At 48.6% G+C, this 15,290-nt stretch overlaps 1 protein-coding gene across 4 annotated transcripts in view; it reads right to left on the reverse strand.

Annotated features, from left to right (window-relative positions):
• CUX1 (cut like homeobox 1) overlaps positions 1-15,290 on the reverse strand; it is a 2,307,153-nt gene that overhangs the window by 822,486 nt on the left and 1,469,377 nt on the right. For 3 of the 4 annotated variants that reach the window (XM_069614986.1, XM_069614987.1, XM_069614988.1), the window contains one exon: positions 8,645-8,701. The exons of the other annotated variant lie outside the window; for it this stretch is intronic. In XM_069614986.1, the coding sequence (XP_069471087.1) occupies positions 8,645-8,701 (57 nt within the window). The remainder of the gene's footprint in view (positions 1-8,644; positions 8,702-15,290) is intronic. 4 annotated transcript variants of the gene reach the window in all.

Here is a 15,290-nt window from a genome sequence, read left to right on the forward strand (position 1 = left end):
AGTATTGTCAGTAACAGAGATGCTTAATTGTCTTCGGATTGTGATACATGGATCAGGGAAACGCCAAAGCACAGGATGGTGCCTGGTTGATGACATTTGTTGTGTCCATGGTGTGTGCAAAGAATTGCTGAACACAGCCGTCAGCCGCAGTCTAGGTGGCTCCCGAAAGACCCTGTGAGGAGTGACAACCTCGTTCTTTATGCTCCAAGTTAAACAGTTTCAGAAACAAGTACCGAAATAACCATTTCAGGTTAATTGAGTGACGCAAGGACTCAGTGAAGGCTTGCTGCGCTGCTATTGGAAGTTGTGCACTATTGAGAACATACAAGAAATCTGAGGCAGTGGTAAGGTCACTGCATCGTCAGCACAACCATTGTAATACAATTCTGACAAGACAGCTCATAAGTGAATGGCTACGGAAGAAGGACAAATGTATTGGAGTCTGTGTGTGTTCATTCTGGCTGTTGCAGCCACAAGAAACCCAGCCTCTCATCTGGAGGGATTGGGGCGGACTAGTTACCTAATGTTGAGCTTCAAAATAGATATGTAAATTGTGGAACTTCCATTATGGTTAGCTTAGAGACAGCCGAAATCAGACACATTTATATTCATTAATGTTCTTGCTCATCCATTTTCCTCAGTGTATATTGAGCCAACAGTAGGCAGCAGGTTGTAGCCACTTCTGAGTGCGATATGACACAGATCATTGGGGAGCAGCTCTCCTTTAAAACACAACCTTACTCATTTTAATTTAACACTGCATCAGTTTGCAGCCAACCATGTTCTTTCAGGTTACATCCTGCACTCTTTAGTGGGCCGTTTGTTAAAGAAGGCAAACACTAATTCACACTCTAACCCCATCCTAGACACTGACAGCTGGTTTATTATGCAAGGGATCATTTAGTCCCACCTTAACTCCAACCCTTCCTTTTAGACTTATTCTAGTGCCAACTTGAACCAACAAGCTATTCCAAACTCTAGGCCAGTCACCCAAATGTATTATAAGGAACAAGTTACTTACTTCTCCAGCATATTCACATGCTCATGAATATTCCCTGTCGTCAGGCTGGGAATCCTTGGTAAAAGTTTCTAAACGGTCTTTCTCCTATAAACCAATCAATGAGCTCAGGGTCATACTGCCCCCAGCCAATGACTGCCCTCGACCTAAACCCCTCCTCTGGCAGCCATCTTCAGATTTGGTAGCACAAAAAGTGGCAGAAGGACCAAACGAAAAGCCGCAGAGGGGCAGGCGGGAGGGTTCGCATGTAAATCCATGCCAGACCGATGCTGGAGAACAGTTACAGGTAAGTAACTTGTTCCTTCTCCAGCATGGGGTCTGGCATGGATTCACATGCTCATGAATAAAGAAAACTTTGCAGTACACACATGCACAACCACGGGAGGTGGCAAGGCTCAACAGAAGCAATCTCTTACCTCCTCACCAGGCTCACCTTCAAGCTAACAGGTTGCGCAGCACTGCTTGGCAGACTCTGGACTCCTCCCTGGAATCCGTGTTGACGCAGTAGAATCTCGAAGGTGTGCGTCGACCTCCACGTAGCAGCCCTGCAGATGTCCACACCAGACAGGAACGCCGTTATAGCAGCTATCGCTCTGGTAGAATGGGCTCTTGGACGGCCAGGAAGCGGTCGGTTTGGCAACCTGTGACAGTGAGTGATGCAGCCGGAGAGCCACCTGGAAATGGAAGCCTTGGACAGGGCCTTCCCATGGTTCACAGGACCAAATTTCACAAAAAGCTGAGAAGTTTTCAGGAATCTCTTCTTGCAGGCCACATAAAACTCTAGCCACATCCACCGAGTGCATCGTCCTTTCAGCCGGCAACAAAGGTGTCAGGAAAAACACAGGTCACACCAAGGGCTCGTTGAGGTGAAATTCCGACGGCACCTTGGGCATGAAGAAGCAGTGCGTCTGCAGCACCACCCTCGTCTCTTAAAAAGAGAAATAGGGCTGCTTGCATGACAGGGCCTGGATCTCACCAACTTGGAATTGCAGAGGTGATGGCCATGAGGAAAGCCGTTTTACACGACAGACACTTCAGCAGAGCTGAATGCATAGGTTTGAATGGAGGCCCCATGAGCCTAGTCAGCACCACATTGAGAACCCACGCCAGGGCCAGAGCCTTCACCGGCGGGAATGAGCGGAACAGTCCCTTGATGAACTCCTTAACCAGACTGTGCAACCACAGAGAAGACCGTCGCAGGAGATCTGGTGTAGTGGGAGATAGCTGCCAGATGAATCTTGATGGAGGCGTGAGCCAGCCACGATTTAGCCAATGACAGTAGATATGGCAATACCTGAGGGGCCGTCACACTCAGAGGGTTAATCTTCTGTGAACGGCACCAAACAGTAAAGCGCTTCCATTTGTGTTCGTAGCATTTTAAGGTAGATGACGCCCTGGCCTTGGCGAAAATCTCTTTGCAGTCCGTCGGAAGATCGTAGCCAATGGAACTCAACGCTGCAGGAGCCAAGCCTTCTGGTTCAGCAACACCTTGGGTCGCAGCCCATAACTTCAATATCACCTGCAAAGCCCCACAACCTCTTGTATGGACTGACCACTCCCTCATAATATTCAACATCAACCCAAACAATCCCAGCCCCAAGCAGCGCCCCCTTGCACTAGCCTGCCTGACTAGAAACAAGCGCATCATCACTGCGGAGACCCTCACACCACTGATCCTCCCCCTTCTAAACACACTCACAGCCACCGGCGATCTAGTCAACACCTATAATGATGCCTTAACTAGCGCCATTGATGCCGTTGCCCCTCTAAAGCTACGCAAAGTCAAACCCAAAGCTCACTTGAACCCTTGGTACACACCGGAACTCAAAATTCTTAGAAAAAAGAAAGCCAAGATGGAAACCCTATGGGAAACCAACCCCTCAGTAGAAAACAAATCCAATCTCATGACCATTTCCTCCCACTATAAGAAGTGGATAATCCGTACCAAAAAAGAAGCCTACAATGTTAGAATAAATAATGCCCAATCCTCTGCTAAAGAACTCTTCACCATCCTGAAGGAATTAGAAAATCCGAACCCTTCGACAGATACCTGCGTGAAGGACAAGCCATGGTGCACCAGTATCCAAAATGCCCTGGCTAACAAAATCACTGGTCTTCAAAACAAAATCGAGTCCAAAAGATCACAACTCTCAAACAGTAACGCCTTCATACCTAGCACACCCACCCCGACCAGCAACATTTCCGGCTTCACATTCAAAATGGTCACTATACCCGAAATCCAAAAAATCATAGCATCCCTTAAACCTTCTAATTGTAAAGGGAACACCTGCCCCGCCCAGATCATCAAAGATGCTGCGCGAGACCTAGTCCACTTCATCTCCAAATTAGTAAACCTATCCTTCTCGACCAATTCTGTACGTAACAATCTGAAACAGTCATGGGTTCTCCCCCTTCTAAAAAAACAATCTCTCGACCCGGCCATTCCCACCAACTACAGGCCTATCACCACGGTTCCCTTCCTGCTAAAAATCCTGGACAGAGTTGCCTACTTGCAAATTCAAGATTACTTAGAGTCCAATCAACTGCTAGGCCTGCGTCAATCTGGCTTTCGTCCTAAACACTGAACGGAAACTGCCCTTGTTGACCTCGAAAGTCGGATTGATGACATCAAGGACAAAAACAAAGCAGCTATCCTACTCCTCCTAGACCTCTCAGCAGCCTTTGACCTGGTTGACCACAAAATACTCTGTAACCACCTCTCTTCTGCTGCCCACTTCTCACTCTCTGCTGTCACATGGATACAATCCTTCCTAGCCAACAGAACCATGAGGGTTTTCTCATCTGTGGCTGCAGCAGACCCCATCCCCATCACCTGCGGTGTCCCACAAGTGTCCTGGGTCTTCCCCACCCTCTATAACGTCTTTACAAAGCCTCTCTTTGACAAGCTGGACCATCTGGGTGTCACCTACACCAACTACGCAGATGACACCCAGATACTCCTCACCATCACTGGCAACTACAACACAGACTCCACCAGGATTAACAAAATCTTCGCCATCATTCAGGCATGGATGGCCACACACGGCCTCTGCCTGAATGAGAAGACCGAACTCCTCCTAGTCGGATCCCCCAATAACCTACAGAAACTCAGCCCGATTACTCCAACTTCATCATAGATGGCAACATCATACCAGTTGTGAATAATGTGAAAACCTTAGGCTTCTACCTCGACACCAATACCAACCTCTCCAAACAAGGTAATATGAACGCCTCAGCCACCGCCTACACTGGAAAACTAATCAGGGCCTGCAGACTTTTTCTATCTACGAACAGTTGGCTCATTCTGGCTAGGGCCCTCATACAATCGAAGCTGGACTACTGCAACAGCCTCTACCTTGGTGCCAACCAAGCTATAATCAATAAACTTCAGATCCTCCAAAATAATGCGCTGAGAGCAGCTTTAAATATTCCCAGGAGAGAGCACATCTCCCATACAAGAATTTCTTGCAAATGGTTATCCATTCAACAAAAAAATTGACTTAAAAACCCTCTGCCTTACCTATAAAGCCCTAAACCACCTAGCCCCCCAATAACTCACCAACAAACTCACTTTAAAACCAAACACAAGAATCACTAGATCCTCCAATACTCTCTGCCTCACCGTGCCTAGATTCACCGCCAAAAGAGCGGGGGGCTCGAGCTTCACTGTCCTTGCCCCTCAACTGTGGAACACCCTGCCGCTGAATATTAAATTGACCAAATCCTTCCAACTGTTCAGAAAACTAGTCATTAGTTGGCTTCTGGAGAAGGCAATCCTCAGATAGACTAAGCTCATCACTATCTGTATATATTGTACATACTCTGAAATGTTTAACCTCGAAATCTTACTATCTGCTTGTACATACCATATTTGGCATATTACCGCCACAACTGTATAACTGCTATATATACTGTAATTATGTAACCTGTCCTTAAGCGCCCATTTACCCCTGGGTCTGGAGCGCTATACTAAATAAAACAAACAAACCGGGTCGTGGTGCAGAATTGCACCTCCTTCCCCGACGAGAAGATCCGCGACCACAGGCAGCTTGACTGGAGGGGACGCCAAAATGCTGAGAAGGTGCGGATACCAGATCTGCCTCGGCCACGCTGGTGCGACGGGGATCATCCTGCACCGGTACCGTCTGAGATGATTGAGGACTCAAAGAAGTAGCGACAATGGAGGGAACGCATACAGAAACAGGCCTTCCCAAGGGAATGAGACTGTGTCCCCCATGCTCCCCGGCTGGGGGAATCTGCTGGCGAACCTCCGGCACTTGGTGTTCGTTGCCGTCACAAACATATCAATCTGGGGACTGCCCTATTTGAGGAAAATGTTGTCCACCTGGGTCCTGCTAAGCTCCCACTCGTGGCAAGAGCGGAGCTCCCTGCTGAGAGAGTCGGCAATGGTGTTCTTTACTCCTGCCAGGTGAAACTGAATGAGGAACATCCCCTGGGCGACGGCCCAGTGCCACAAGTCCTGCGCCTCTTTGGAGAGTGCTGGGGATCTGGTGTCCCTCTGTTTCCGGATGTAAAATATTGTTGTGGTATTGTCTGTGCAGACCCTCATCACTTTGCCCTTGAGGGACAGTAGGAACGACTTGAGGGCCCAAAACACTGCCCGTAGTTACAGGATGTTGATGTGCAACGTTGTCTCACCCGGCAGCCCCATTCTTCCAGGGAAGCGTCCGTTGTGACTGTCTCCTGGTACGGGGGGCTCTGGAAATCCGTGCACCCGGTGATATTGGAGTGAATGCCCCACCACCTTATCGCTCGACGGAACTCCTCATCTAGCGCGATCCTGTACTGGAAGCCTTTGGACACCTGGACCCAATGGGCGTCGAGCAACTCCTGTAGAGGGCGCATGCGCAACCTGCAGAGGCGGATCAGGTATATGTATGACATCATGCCGAGTAGAGACTTGATGGTCCTCACTGCAGCGACCCTCAGTGCCAAGAGCCGTTGCACTTTGCCTAGGATGGCCGATATCCTCTCCTCCGATGGTGATGTCAGGCAGGCAACCGTGTCGAGTCTGGATCCCAGGACAGCGCGTGCTGCGATGGAGTCAAGCAGGACTTTGCATAATTCACTGAGAACCCCAGTTCCGTCAGCACGTGGACGGTCTTCGCCGTGTGTTCGACGGTAACGTCCCTTGATATGGGTCGGATGAGCCAGTCATCCAGGTAAGGGTACACGTGGATCCCTTGCAGTCGTAGGGGGGCCGCCACCAGTGCCAGGCACTTGGTGAAGATTCTGGGCACCGACTTCAGTCCGGAAGGAAGAACCTTGAACTGGTAATGCTTCCCTTGAACGACGGTGGTACCTGGGAGGTAGGCGCACTGAGCATCCCCTTCGTTGTCGCCCCCGCTGTGGGGCGAATCCCCGACGTCCCCTTCGTCATCATTGTCTCCATGGTCGGTGGGATGGAAAGGATCTCATCCTCGTCGGCTGAAGAAATGTCAGTTTCTTGGAGGCCTTCACACCCCCGCACCTTCTTTCTTCCGAGTCCTTGTCTTGCTTGGCCTTCTCCTTCACGGCCATGTCGGACGCCTTGTCCTGTTTGGCTTTCTCCTTCGGGGCTGGGTCAGACCCCTTGTCTCCTTTGGCCTTCTCCATCGCGGGTAGGCTGGACACCATACGGTGCTTGGCCTTCACCTGCCTGGTCTTCTCCGGATTCTCCCTCAGCTTCATCGGGTTAAGCGGACTTCCTCTTGGACGAAGAGCCAGAGTGGTGACTGGAGATCGATGCAGATGGGGATCGCGCCCTGACAGTTGCAGGACCCGCAGCAGTGGCACCCCCGACGGAAGCGGACTGGCAGTGCTTAGCCTTATGTTGGGCCCCCACGGGTGGAGCACCTTCAAAGGGACTTAAAAGTCTGCTCAGTTTTGCCAGATCTGGGAGAGGCATGCGTCTGGGTACCACCCGGGGCAGAGGCCTTGGCCTGCAGCCACGACTCCAACCTTTGGTGTCGAACCTTCATAGTGCGCTTCGCGAAGCCACAGCAAATCGCACAATCCTCTTCCTTAGGCGTCGGATGCAGGCAGTTCCAACACTAGGAAGGTTTGTTGTCCATGCACACATTCTGCAAACCGCAGTCGGAGCAAAGCTTGATGAGGGAAGCCCTGTCCTACTCGTCTGACAGGATCCACGCGTTGTAGGCCTGTAGAACTTCTAGAAGTTTCCAAAGAACACAACGATTTCTGCCCTTGAGGGGCGATGAAAGATGCCGAAAAACAGGTCCACATTAATCGGAAGAACAATCGATGGAGCACAAGGGCTCGATTGACCGAATAAATGTCCTATAAAAAAAGCGAAAAACGCAGAAAAGCTCAAAGTGCGAAGCACGAGGACTCGTAACACTTGAACATGCGGTTAAAATCTGAAGATGGCTGCCAGAGGAGGGGCTTAGGTAGAGGGCAGTCAGTGGCTGGGGGCAGTATGACCCAGAGCTCAGTGATTGGTTTATAGGAGTAAGAGTTTAGAAACAAAACAAACTTTTTTCTTTTACCGAGGATTCCCAGCCTGACGACAGGGAATATTCATGAGCATGTGAATCCATGCCAGACCCCATGCTAGAGAACCCTTATATTAGCTTTGCCCAATAGTACTATCACATGTAGTTTCAATCTTGTATTCTGTGCGGTTATAGGACATGGTCTTCCAGCATGTCCAAGAGGAGAATATTGGAAAAGCAAATGAACATTGCTGATAATGTTTCTTCATGTGTCGCCATAGTTTTACAATACAATAAATATTATGGCATCAATCTCATGGGCCGTGGTTAATTTCTCTTAGACCAAGTAGATAAAGAATGTTACTCGACCTGCAGATCTTTCAGTATTCTAAAGATTTTCGAGACCTACAATGCATTGCCCAGTGGCTCCGAGGTGAACATCCAAGAGTGGCTATGGTGTGTGTGCTTGTTAATGACCACAAGACTGGCCTTGGAAATTTTACCAATGAACTATCATTGTTAATTGTAGGGTGAGATGGTTAACCCTACATAATTGTATTATCACCCATCTTGTAAGGCTGAATCAAGCTTGCTGTTCTAACTTGTGACCAACAGTTTACACACCAATTACTGCAGAAGATGCATCAATTTATGGAGCTATTGTTCTCGTGCCTGTACCTACAACACAGAGGAAACTATCCCGCAAAGTGTGATGGGAAAGTCACAAAACTGTACCAATTTGGGTGCTTCGAAACAAAGTATTAATTAAAATGAAAAATGACCTTCTGTAACTTTATGGCTGATACCAATTCTTCTCCAGATGTCTCATGAATTCCCCCAGGTCACCTTGAAATGTTTCTCTTTGTTAAATAGCTATATTTTCTGTAAAGATTGGCGCATCTAAAATCAATTTAGATGTAATTCTGCTGCTGCCATATTTTCAAATGATTTCAAGTGCATGAAACTGGTGGTGAGGGAATGTTTACAATGATAAATACACGGACAGAAATTGCCCATAAGAAATAAGAATAGTTGGAACTTTACTTTTAGGAAATGCGTTGCAGTTACAAGTTACTCTCCAATCTCTCTGGGGAAACCACTCAGACACCTATGAACCAATTAACTTGTTTTTATAATAGAGCAGTCACAAATAACCAACTATTGTAATTACCTGAACTTTCACATCCATCTTGCAAAGAATCCAGAGGTGGTGTCAGAGATTGCAAGGCTGAGAAAAAGGTGGAGGGTTGGGGGTGAAATGGGGATTGGAGAAGGGCAAAACAAAATCAAGGCATGATTACTTATGTAAAATGAAAGGGCAAAACCAGCATCATCTTGTATAGAACTAGTGCACGTAATAAAACGTAGATTTGGAAAAAATACACTAACTTAAGTAACATTCTGCTTGAGGAATACAATATTTCTCTTTCTGTATTCTCATCTTTTGAAATAGCACTAGGTGCAATTAGGATCTGGAAATCTTAAACGGGCACAAATGGGGGCAAAAGAAAACACAGTTGCAAGTAATCACAGTATCCCAACAAAGAGCTAAGTGTGCAAGGAAGCTCATATCCATCAGAAAAAAACATTACAGAAGGTAATTTATTCTTCTAAAGGGTAACATAACTTTTACAGATTGCTAATCTTTTTTAAAACCTCTAAAGCAGCTTCATAATGCTGAAAAATTATATTGCCAAGCGAGAAACTGCTCCAAAATTGATTTTCCAAACAGGTGAACCTCACTGCATCACTCACCAATGAGTCACGCCATAAATGTTTGACTAAAGTATGTAGAGATGACTATGGCCATCTAATATCCAGCAAGATAATTGTTAAAAAGCAGGTTCCAGGCTCTTTAAGATTTCTTCAGGTAAGTTTATTTCTAAGTTCTTAGTTACATATCCACATGAAGACATAAAGGACATAAGCTGTGACAACACCGGCTCCCATCACCTAGGGCCAGCCAGCTGTAACTGCCTCTACACAGAACACTCACTCAGAATATTCCATCATCCACACAAACATTCCACATGACATCTCAAGCTACCTCACCTCAGACAGGCACAATACAACAATAACATTCAGATTCCTCTGCAAGATAGACTAGCCGCAGTACTGAAGGAACCAAGATCTTATTCTTAAGGGTACCATCTCCTTGGCAAAAAGGAGTTTTCACGTACAAGGCTTTTCCTAAATCAGCTCACTGACATTAGAAGGGTCAGCAAAATAACCTTCAGAATAAGAAACCTCAGTGAAGAAGAATGAGCATATTAAATGGTGTAGACAGGAAGGAGTCTGGGATAAATTCAAACTGCAAGCAGAATCAAGAAATGGGCGTGGCAGAAAAACATTAACCGTCTAAAAAAAAATAACTTATTATAACCAGGGGAAGCGTGAGTCTTGTCCAGCAGAAATCACATCAACTAGCCTTCAAGCATTTGAATTAAGTGAATGACATGCATTACTTACCGTAAAAGCATTTCTGATGTTTGTATCTGCTTAGATTCACATGCTGTGCATATGGTCCGACATCAAGTGGTAACCGCGGAGTATTGCATCTTGTCTTTCGGGGGACCGAAAGGGGACGTCGGCATAGGCGTGTCTGAAACACTATCCTTATTGTGACGTGCGTGAGGTCCCTCCGATTGTATTTTTTCTGCCATGAGGGAGCCCAAGGCTATAGTGAGTGAGTACATGAAGAGAGAAAGTAGTAAGAAGTATATGTTCCTTCCACCCCGAGCGGGGAGGCAGGGAGGGCGCATGTGAATCTAAGCAGATACAATCATCAGAAATGCTTTTACGGTAAGTAATGCATGTCTTCTGATGCTTGTTAATCTGCTTAGAATCACATGCTGTGCATAGACTAGCGAGCAGTACCCTGAGTTGGAGGTGGGTTGTGGGAAGGAACAGTAGAAAAAAGATGTCTTGGTACTGCTTGTCCCACCTGAGAATCAGACCTAGAATGAGTGTCTAGGCAATAGTGTTTTGTAAAGGTGTGTACCGAACTCCAGGTTGCCGATTTGCAAATGGACTCTAGGGGAACATTTGCAATGAATGCTATGGATGCCCCAGTGCCTCGAGTAGAGTGTGCTCTAGGCTTGAAGGGCAGTTCTCTCTTTGCAAGAGTGTAACATAGTGTGATGCATTTGACAATCCACCTTGATATTGGTGATTTAGAGACAGGGTCCCCTTCTCTACCAGCTGCCACTGAAACAAAGAATTGTTTAGTTTTCTTCAGTGGTTTAGTTCTATCCATGTAGAACATGACTGCCCTGCGCACATCTAGTGTGTGAATGCTTCTTTCGGCCATGTTAGTAGGTCTCTGGAAGAACATGGGTAGTTCGATTGACTGGTTCACATGGAACTTTGAAATACATTTTGGCGCAAATCTGGGATGAGTGCGCAGAACTACTTTATCTTTGTGGACTGTAACAAAGGGGTCCAAGACCGAGAGGGCTTGTAGTTCGCTAACTCTTCTGATAGAAGTGATAGCTACTAGATAGGCGTCTTGCAGACTAGCTTTATGCATAGGCTCAAAAGGGGGTCCCATGAGCCTAGTTAAAACCATGTTTAGATCCCACCCAGGGGCTGGGTGAGTGATGGGGGGGGATACATTCTTAACCCCTTCCATAAAGGCTTTAATCACAGGTATTTTCCACCACGACACCTTTTGCTGTGACGTGGTGTAGGCTGACAATGCCGCTAGGTGAACCTTTAAGGAATTGAAGACTAACCCAGAGTCCAACAGTTGGGTTAGATATAACACAATGTGTGAAGGCGAGCAATCGGTGGGATTGACGCCTTTGGAACTGCACCAAATAACAAAACGTTTCCATTTGCTGACATCGCAATAACGTGTGTTAGGCTTTCTTGCCTCCCTCAGTACGTCCATGCATCTTTGAGTTTGTGGGCATGGGTGCAGAGTCTCCACCCTATCCTGAGACAACATGATGTACGGGCAGGGCAGCTTGACTGGTGGGGAGAGGAACAATTCCATCAGATGCGCGAACCAGGGTTGGCGGGCCCACATGGGAGCCACCAGAATCATGGTGACTGGTTCCTGGTGCATCTTGTGCACTATCTTGTTCAGAAGGGGAGTCGGGGGGGGGGGGGGGGGGGGGGGGGAAGCGTAAACAAATTTCCCCGACCAAGTTATCCAGAGACCGTTCCCCTTGGATCGGTTCTGGGGGTACCTGGAGGCGTAATCTGGGCACTGGGCGTTCTCCTGAGTAGCGAATAGGTCGATCTCTGGAAACCCCCATTCTGCGAAGACGTTGGATACAATGTCTTCATGCAGACGCCATTCGTATTCTTCTGGCAGAGGAAAATCTCTGCTGAGTACGTCTGCCAGAAGATTGAGTTCCCCTGGAACATGTTGGGATATCAGCAACATCTTGTGTTTGAGAGCCCATATCCAGATGTTTTGGGACAGCTTGGATAGCCCTGGGGAGTGAGTGCCCCCCTGCTTGTTCAGATAATACATTGCTGTTATGCTGTTGGTTAGGACCAGCACCGTCTTCCCTTGCAGTTGATTCTGAAAGGCTTTCAATGCTTTGAAAACTGCTAGTAGCTCCAGTAGGTTTATATGGTTGGATGGTACCTGAGGGGACCACACTCCGTGCGCTGTCTGTTGAAGCAGGTGAGCCCCCCCCCCCACCCTGTGAGAGATGCGTCTGTCGTAAGAGTGGCTTCCACTGCAGGGGTGGTGAAGGTTTTCCCCTTCAAGAGGTTCTCCCTCGACCACCACTGCAGAGAGAGAGAACGAGGGCTGGCGAGACAACAGATCTTCCCATTGTCCGCTGGCCTGACACCACTGGCTGTTGAGCCACTCTTGCATGGGACGCATGCGCAGCCGCGCGTGGGGGTCCAAGTATATGCATGACGCCATCATCCCTAGCAAACGCATAGCTTTGCGTACCGTCACCTCTCGACTGGCTACATATTGAGGAACTTGAGAGAGCATGTTCTGAACCCTCTCGCTGGAAGGGAAGACTAGACCGTCTTCCGTGCGAATTAGAGCCCCCAGGAACGGTTTTACTTGGCTGGGGACTAAGCTGGATTTCTTTTTGTTGATAGAAAATCCCAGGCTGAACAATAGGTCTAGTGTCTTTTGGGTCCCCCGTGATGAGCCAATCGTCGAGATAAGGGTAAACTGGAACTTAAAGTCTGTGCAGGTGTGCTGCTGCCACTGCCAGGACCTTGGTTAACACCTGTGGCACCAAGGCTATGCGAAGGGGAGTACCTTGAACTGATAGTGTTTGCCCTGAATCACAAACCTTAGGAATTTTCTGTGCGCTGGCAGCATTGAAATATGAAAGTATGCATCTTTCATATCCAATGTTGTCATGAAGTCCCCTTGTTTTAGCAATGGGATCACCTCTTGAAGTGTTACCATGCAAAACTTCTGGGGCTTTATGAACTTCTTCGCCGGGCGCAGGTCTAGAACAGGAAGCATGGTGAGATCCTTTTTGGGTACAAGGAAGTATATTGAATAAATACCCTCGTTTACCTGAAGAATTGGGACAGCTTCTTTGGCGTCCTTTCCGAGCAGCGCCTCCACCTCTTGGACGAGGATCTGCAGATGTTCCGGTGAAAGGCGTCGATGTTTCGGCGGTCTGAACTGTGGGGGTCGGGCGAATTCCACGCAATAACCGTGGGCGACCGTCTTTAATACCCACTGGTCTGAAGTTATCCCCTCCCATGCCTTGAGGAAAGATGTTAATCGCCCCCCAACCGGGGAGACATGGGAGGAGACCTGAACTTGGTCATTTCTGACCCGAGGTTGACGCACCTCTGGAATTGGAGCCTCTGCCTCTATTCTTTCCGCGCTTCTGACCCCTATGGGGGTAGTAAGTGGGGCTTGCAGCCGGTTGACTTGCATTGAAGTTGCCCGTGCCGAAACTATTTTGAGCGGTACGGGCTTGTCCTCGAAAGGACCGCCGAGAATTGCTGCCCCTCTGTGAAGAGGGTTTTTGGGAAATCTGGTGCAGTGACTTAATAGTCTCATGCTCCTTCTTGGCTGTCTCCAACGCATCGTCTACCGCCTTCCCGAAGAGGTTGGCCTCTTCAATGGGTTTATTGATGATGGATGCCTGGGTCTCAGGCCTGAAACCCGACGTGCGCAGCCACGTGTGTCTCTTTAGGAGACTACCCTGTGCGAGAGAGCTGCCTGCTGTCTCTGCAGAGTCCAGGGTATTCTTTACAACATTTTGATTGGTAAGTTTGCCCTCGGAGACAATGGCGAGAAGCTTGGCTCTGGTTGGTTCCGGAACCTCCTGGAGGCCTTCCTGGAGTAGGTTCAATTGGGCGTCGACGTAGGTTGCCAGTAACGTCGTGTTATTGGCAATCTGGACGGTATAAGCAGCCGCCAACGTGACCCGTTTGCCTAAGGCATACAACCTTTTGGGCTCCTTGTCCGGGGGTGACTCTCCCGTGGCAAGGGGAACCCCTGCTCTCTTGCAATTGTTGGTCACCACCAGCGAGTCCGGGATTGCGTGTCGGTGGGGGAGGGCCGAAAGAGTTTTTCGACCCTTGGATTCACAGCCCTAGTCTGAGCGGGTGTGAGTAAAGAAGGGGCCAGCCGTCTCTTCACAGAGCTCAAGAGAGGAATAGACTGGCTTGCCAGAGGCTTGTCATTAATAATGTCTTCCGCGAAATCCTGTTCAGGCAATGCCTCAAGCGTGGTTATTTTAAAGAATTCCGCTGCTTTTTTCAACGTGTTGTTGAAAGCCATTTGATCATCCACCGGGGGAGCTTGCCGAACCGGTGTGGATGGGGAAGAGTCGAGGCAAACAATATCAGAATTGTGATAGTCCTGCTGGGGGTCCTCCCAGTTGTCCGTTGCGCCTTGATCTTCCCCATAATTGTTCAGAAAAGATGTCTCCTCTTCTTCTGTATAGATTTCTCTATACGTGTCCTTCTGGACATCATCTTGATAATCAACATAGTGTTGAGCATTTAGGTGTTGGGCAACTCGTGTGTGAGGGTTAGGATCTACCCAAGCTTTTTTCGGCGGAGGTTGATCAGAAGCCCCGAAAACCTGCTCCAGCGAATCCATATACCCCTCAAATTGTTCCGTAGTCCACTTGGATGACCCAAATGGACCCAGCTGAGCAGGAACAGGGCCCTCCGCCCTAAGGCGTTCAGAGGATCTCCTCAGGGTGCTTGTGAGGGGTACCTAGCTCTCTTCGTAAGAGTCCTCAGGATCGTCTTCCAAAGCCATGGAAAACCTTCTGGCGGATTGGCCCATAACTGTGGGTGAGACCGGTACTAGGCCCACCGCCGTAGCAATCCTATTGATACTCTTACTGATGGTTACTGAATCTTCGGGGGACAAAGCCTCCGATGATGGTTTCTCGGGTAGAGGCCTACTCTTAGTTCGAGGCCTGCACGGGCCTTGGAAACCTTGAAACTCGTCGAAGTTTCTTGTTCAGAAACTTCGGCGTGTGTAGTTTGGGGAATAGCGCCTTTGTTATGTTTATTAAGCCCAGTCGTCAAGCGCTGCTGCGGATGCGGGGAAGGCTTCGGATCAAATCGATCCGATGGCGCTTGCGCCTTCTTCGATGAGGTTGTCGAGGAGGGCACTTGGGTTGTGTGTTTTGTGCGGTGCGATTGTACGCCCCATGTCACCGGGTGTGGTCCCTGTAGCAAGACCGGAGTCGAGCCTGGAAGGATCGGGGACGGGCGTGGCGGCTCTAGAATCGTCCGCCTCAAGGTCTACAACGTCCGTGTTGGACGGTTGGTCATCCGATGTACCCCCGTCACTCTTGGCTGGTGTCGCGGCAGGGGAGGGAGGCTCCACGCATGACATACCGTAC

Source organism: Ambystoma mexicanum, chromosome 9 (assembly GCF_040938575.1).
Source record: "Ambystoma mexicanum isolate Mex_15411 chromosome 9, UKY_AmexF1_1, whole genome shotgun sequence".
NCBI classification, from domain to species: domain Eukaryota; kingdom Metazoa; phylum Chordata; class Amphibia; order Caudata; family Ambystomatidae; genus Ambystoma; species Ambystoma mexicanum.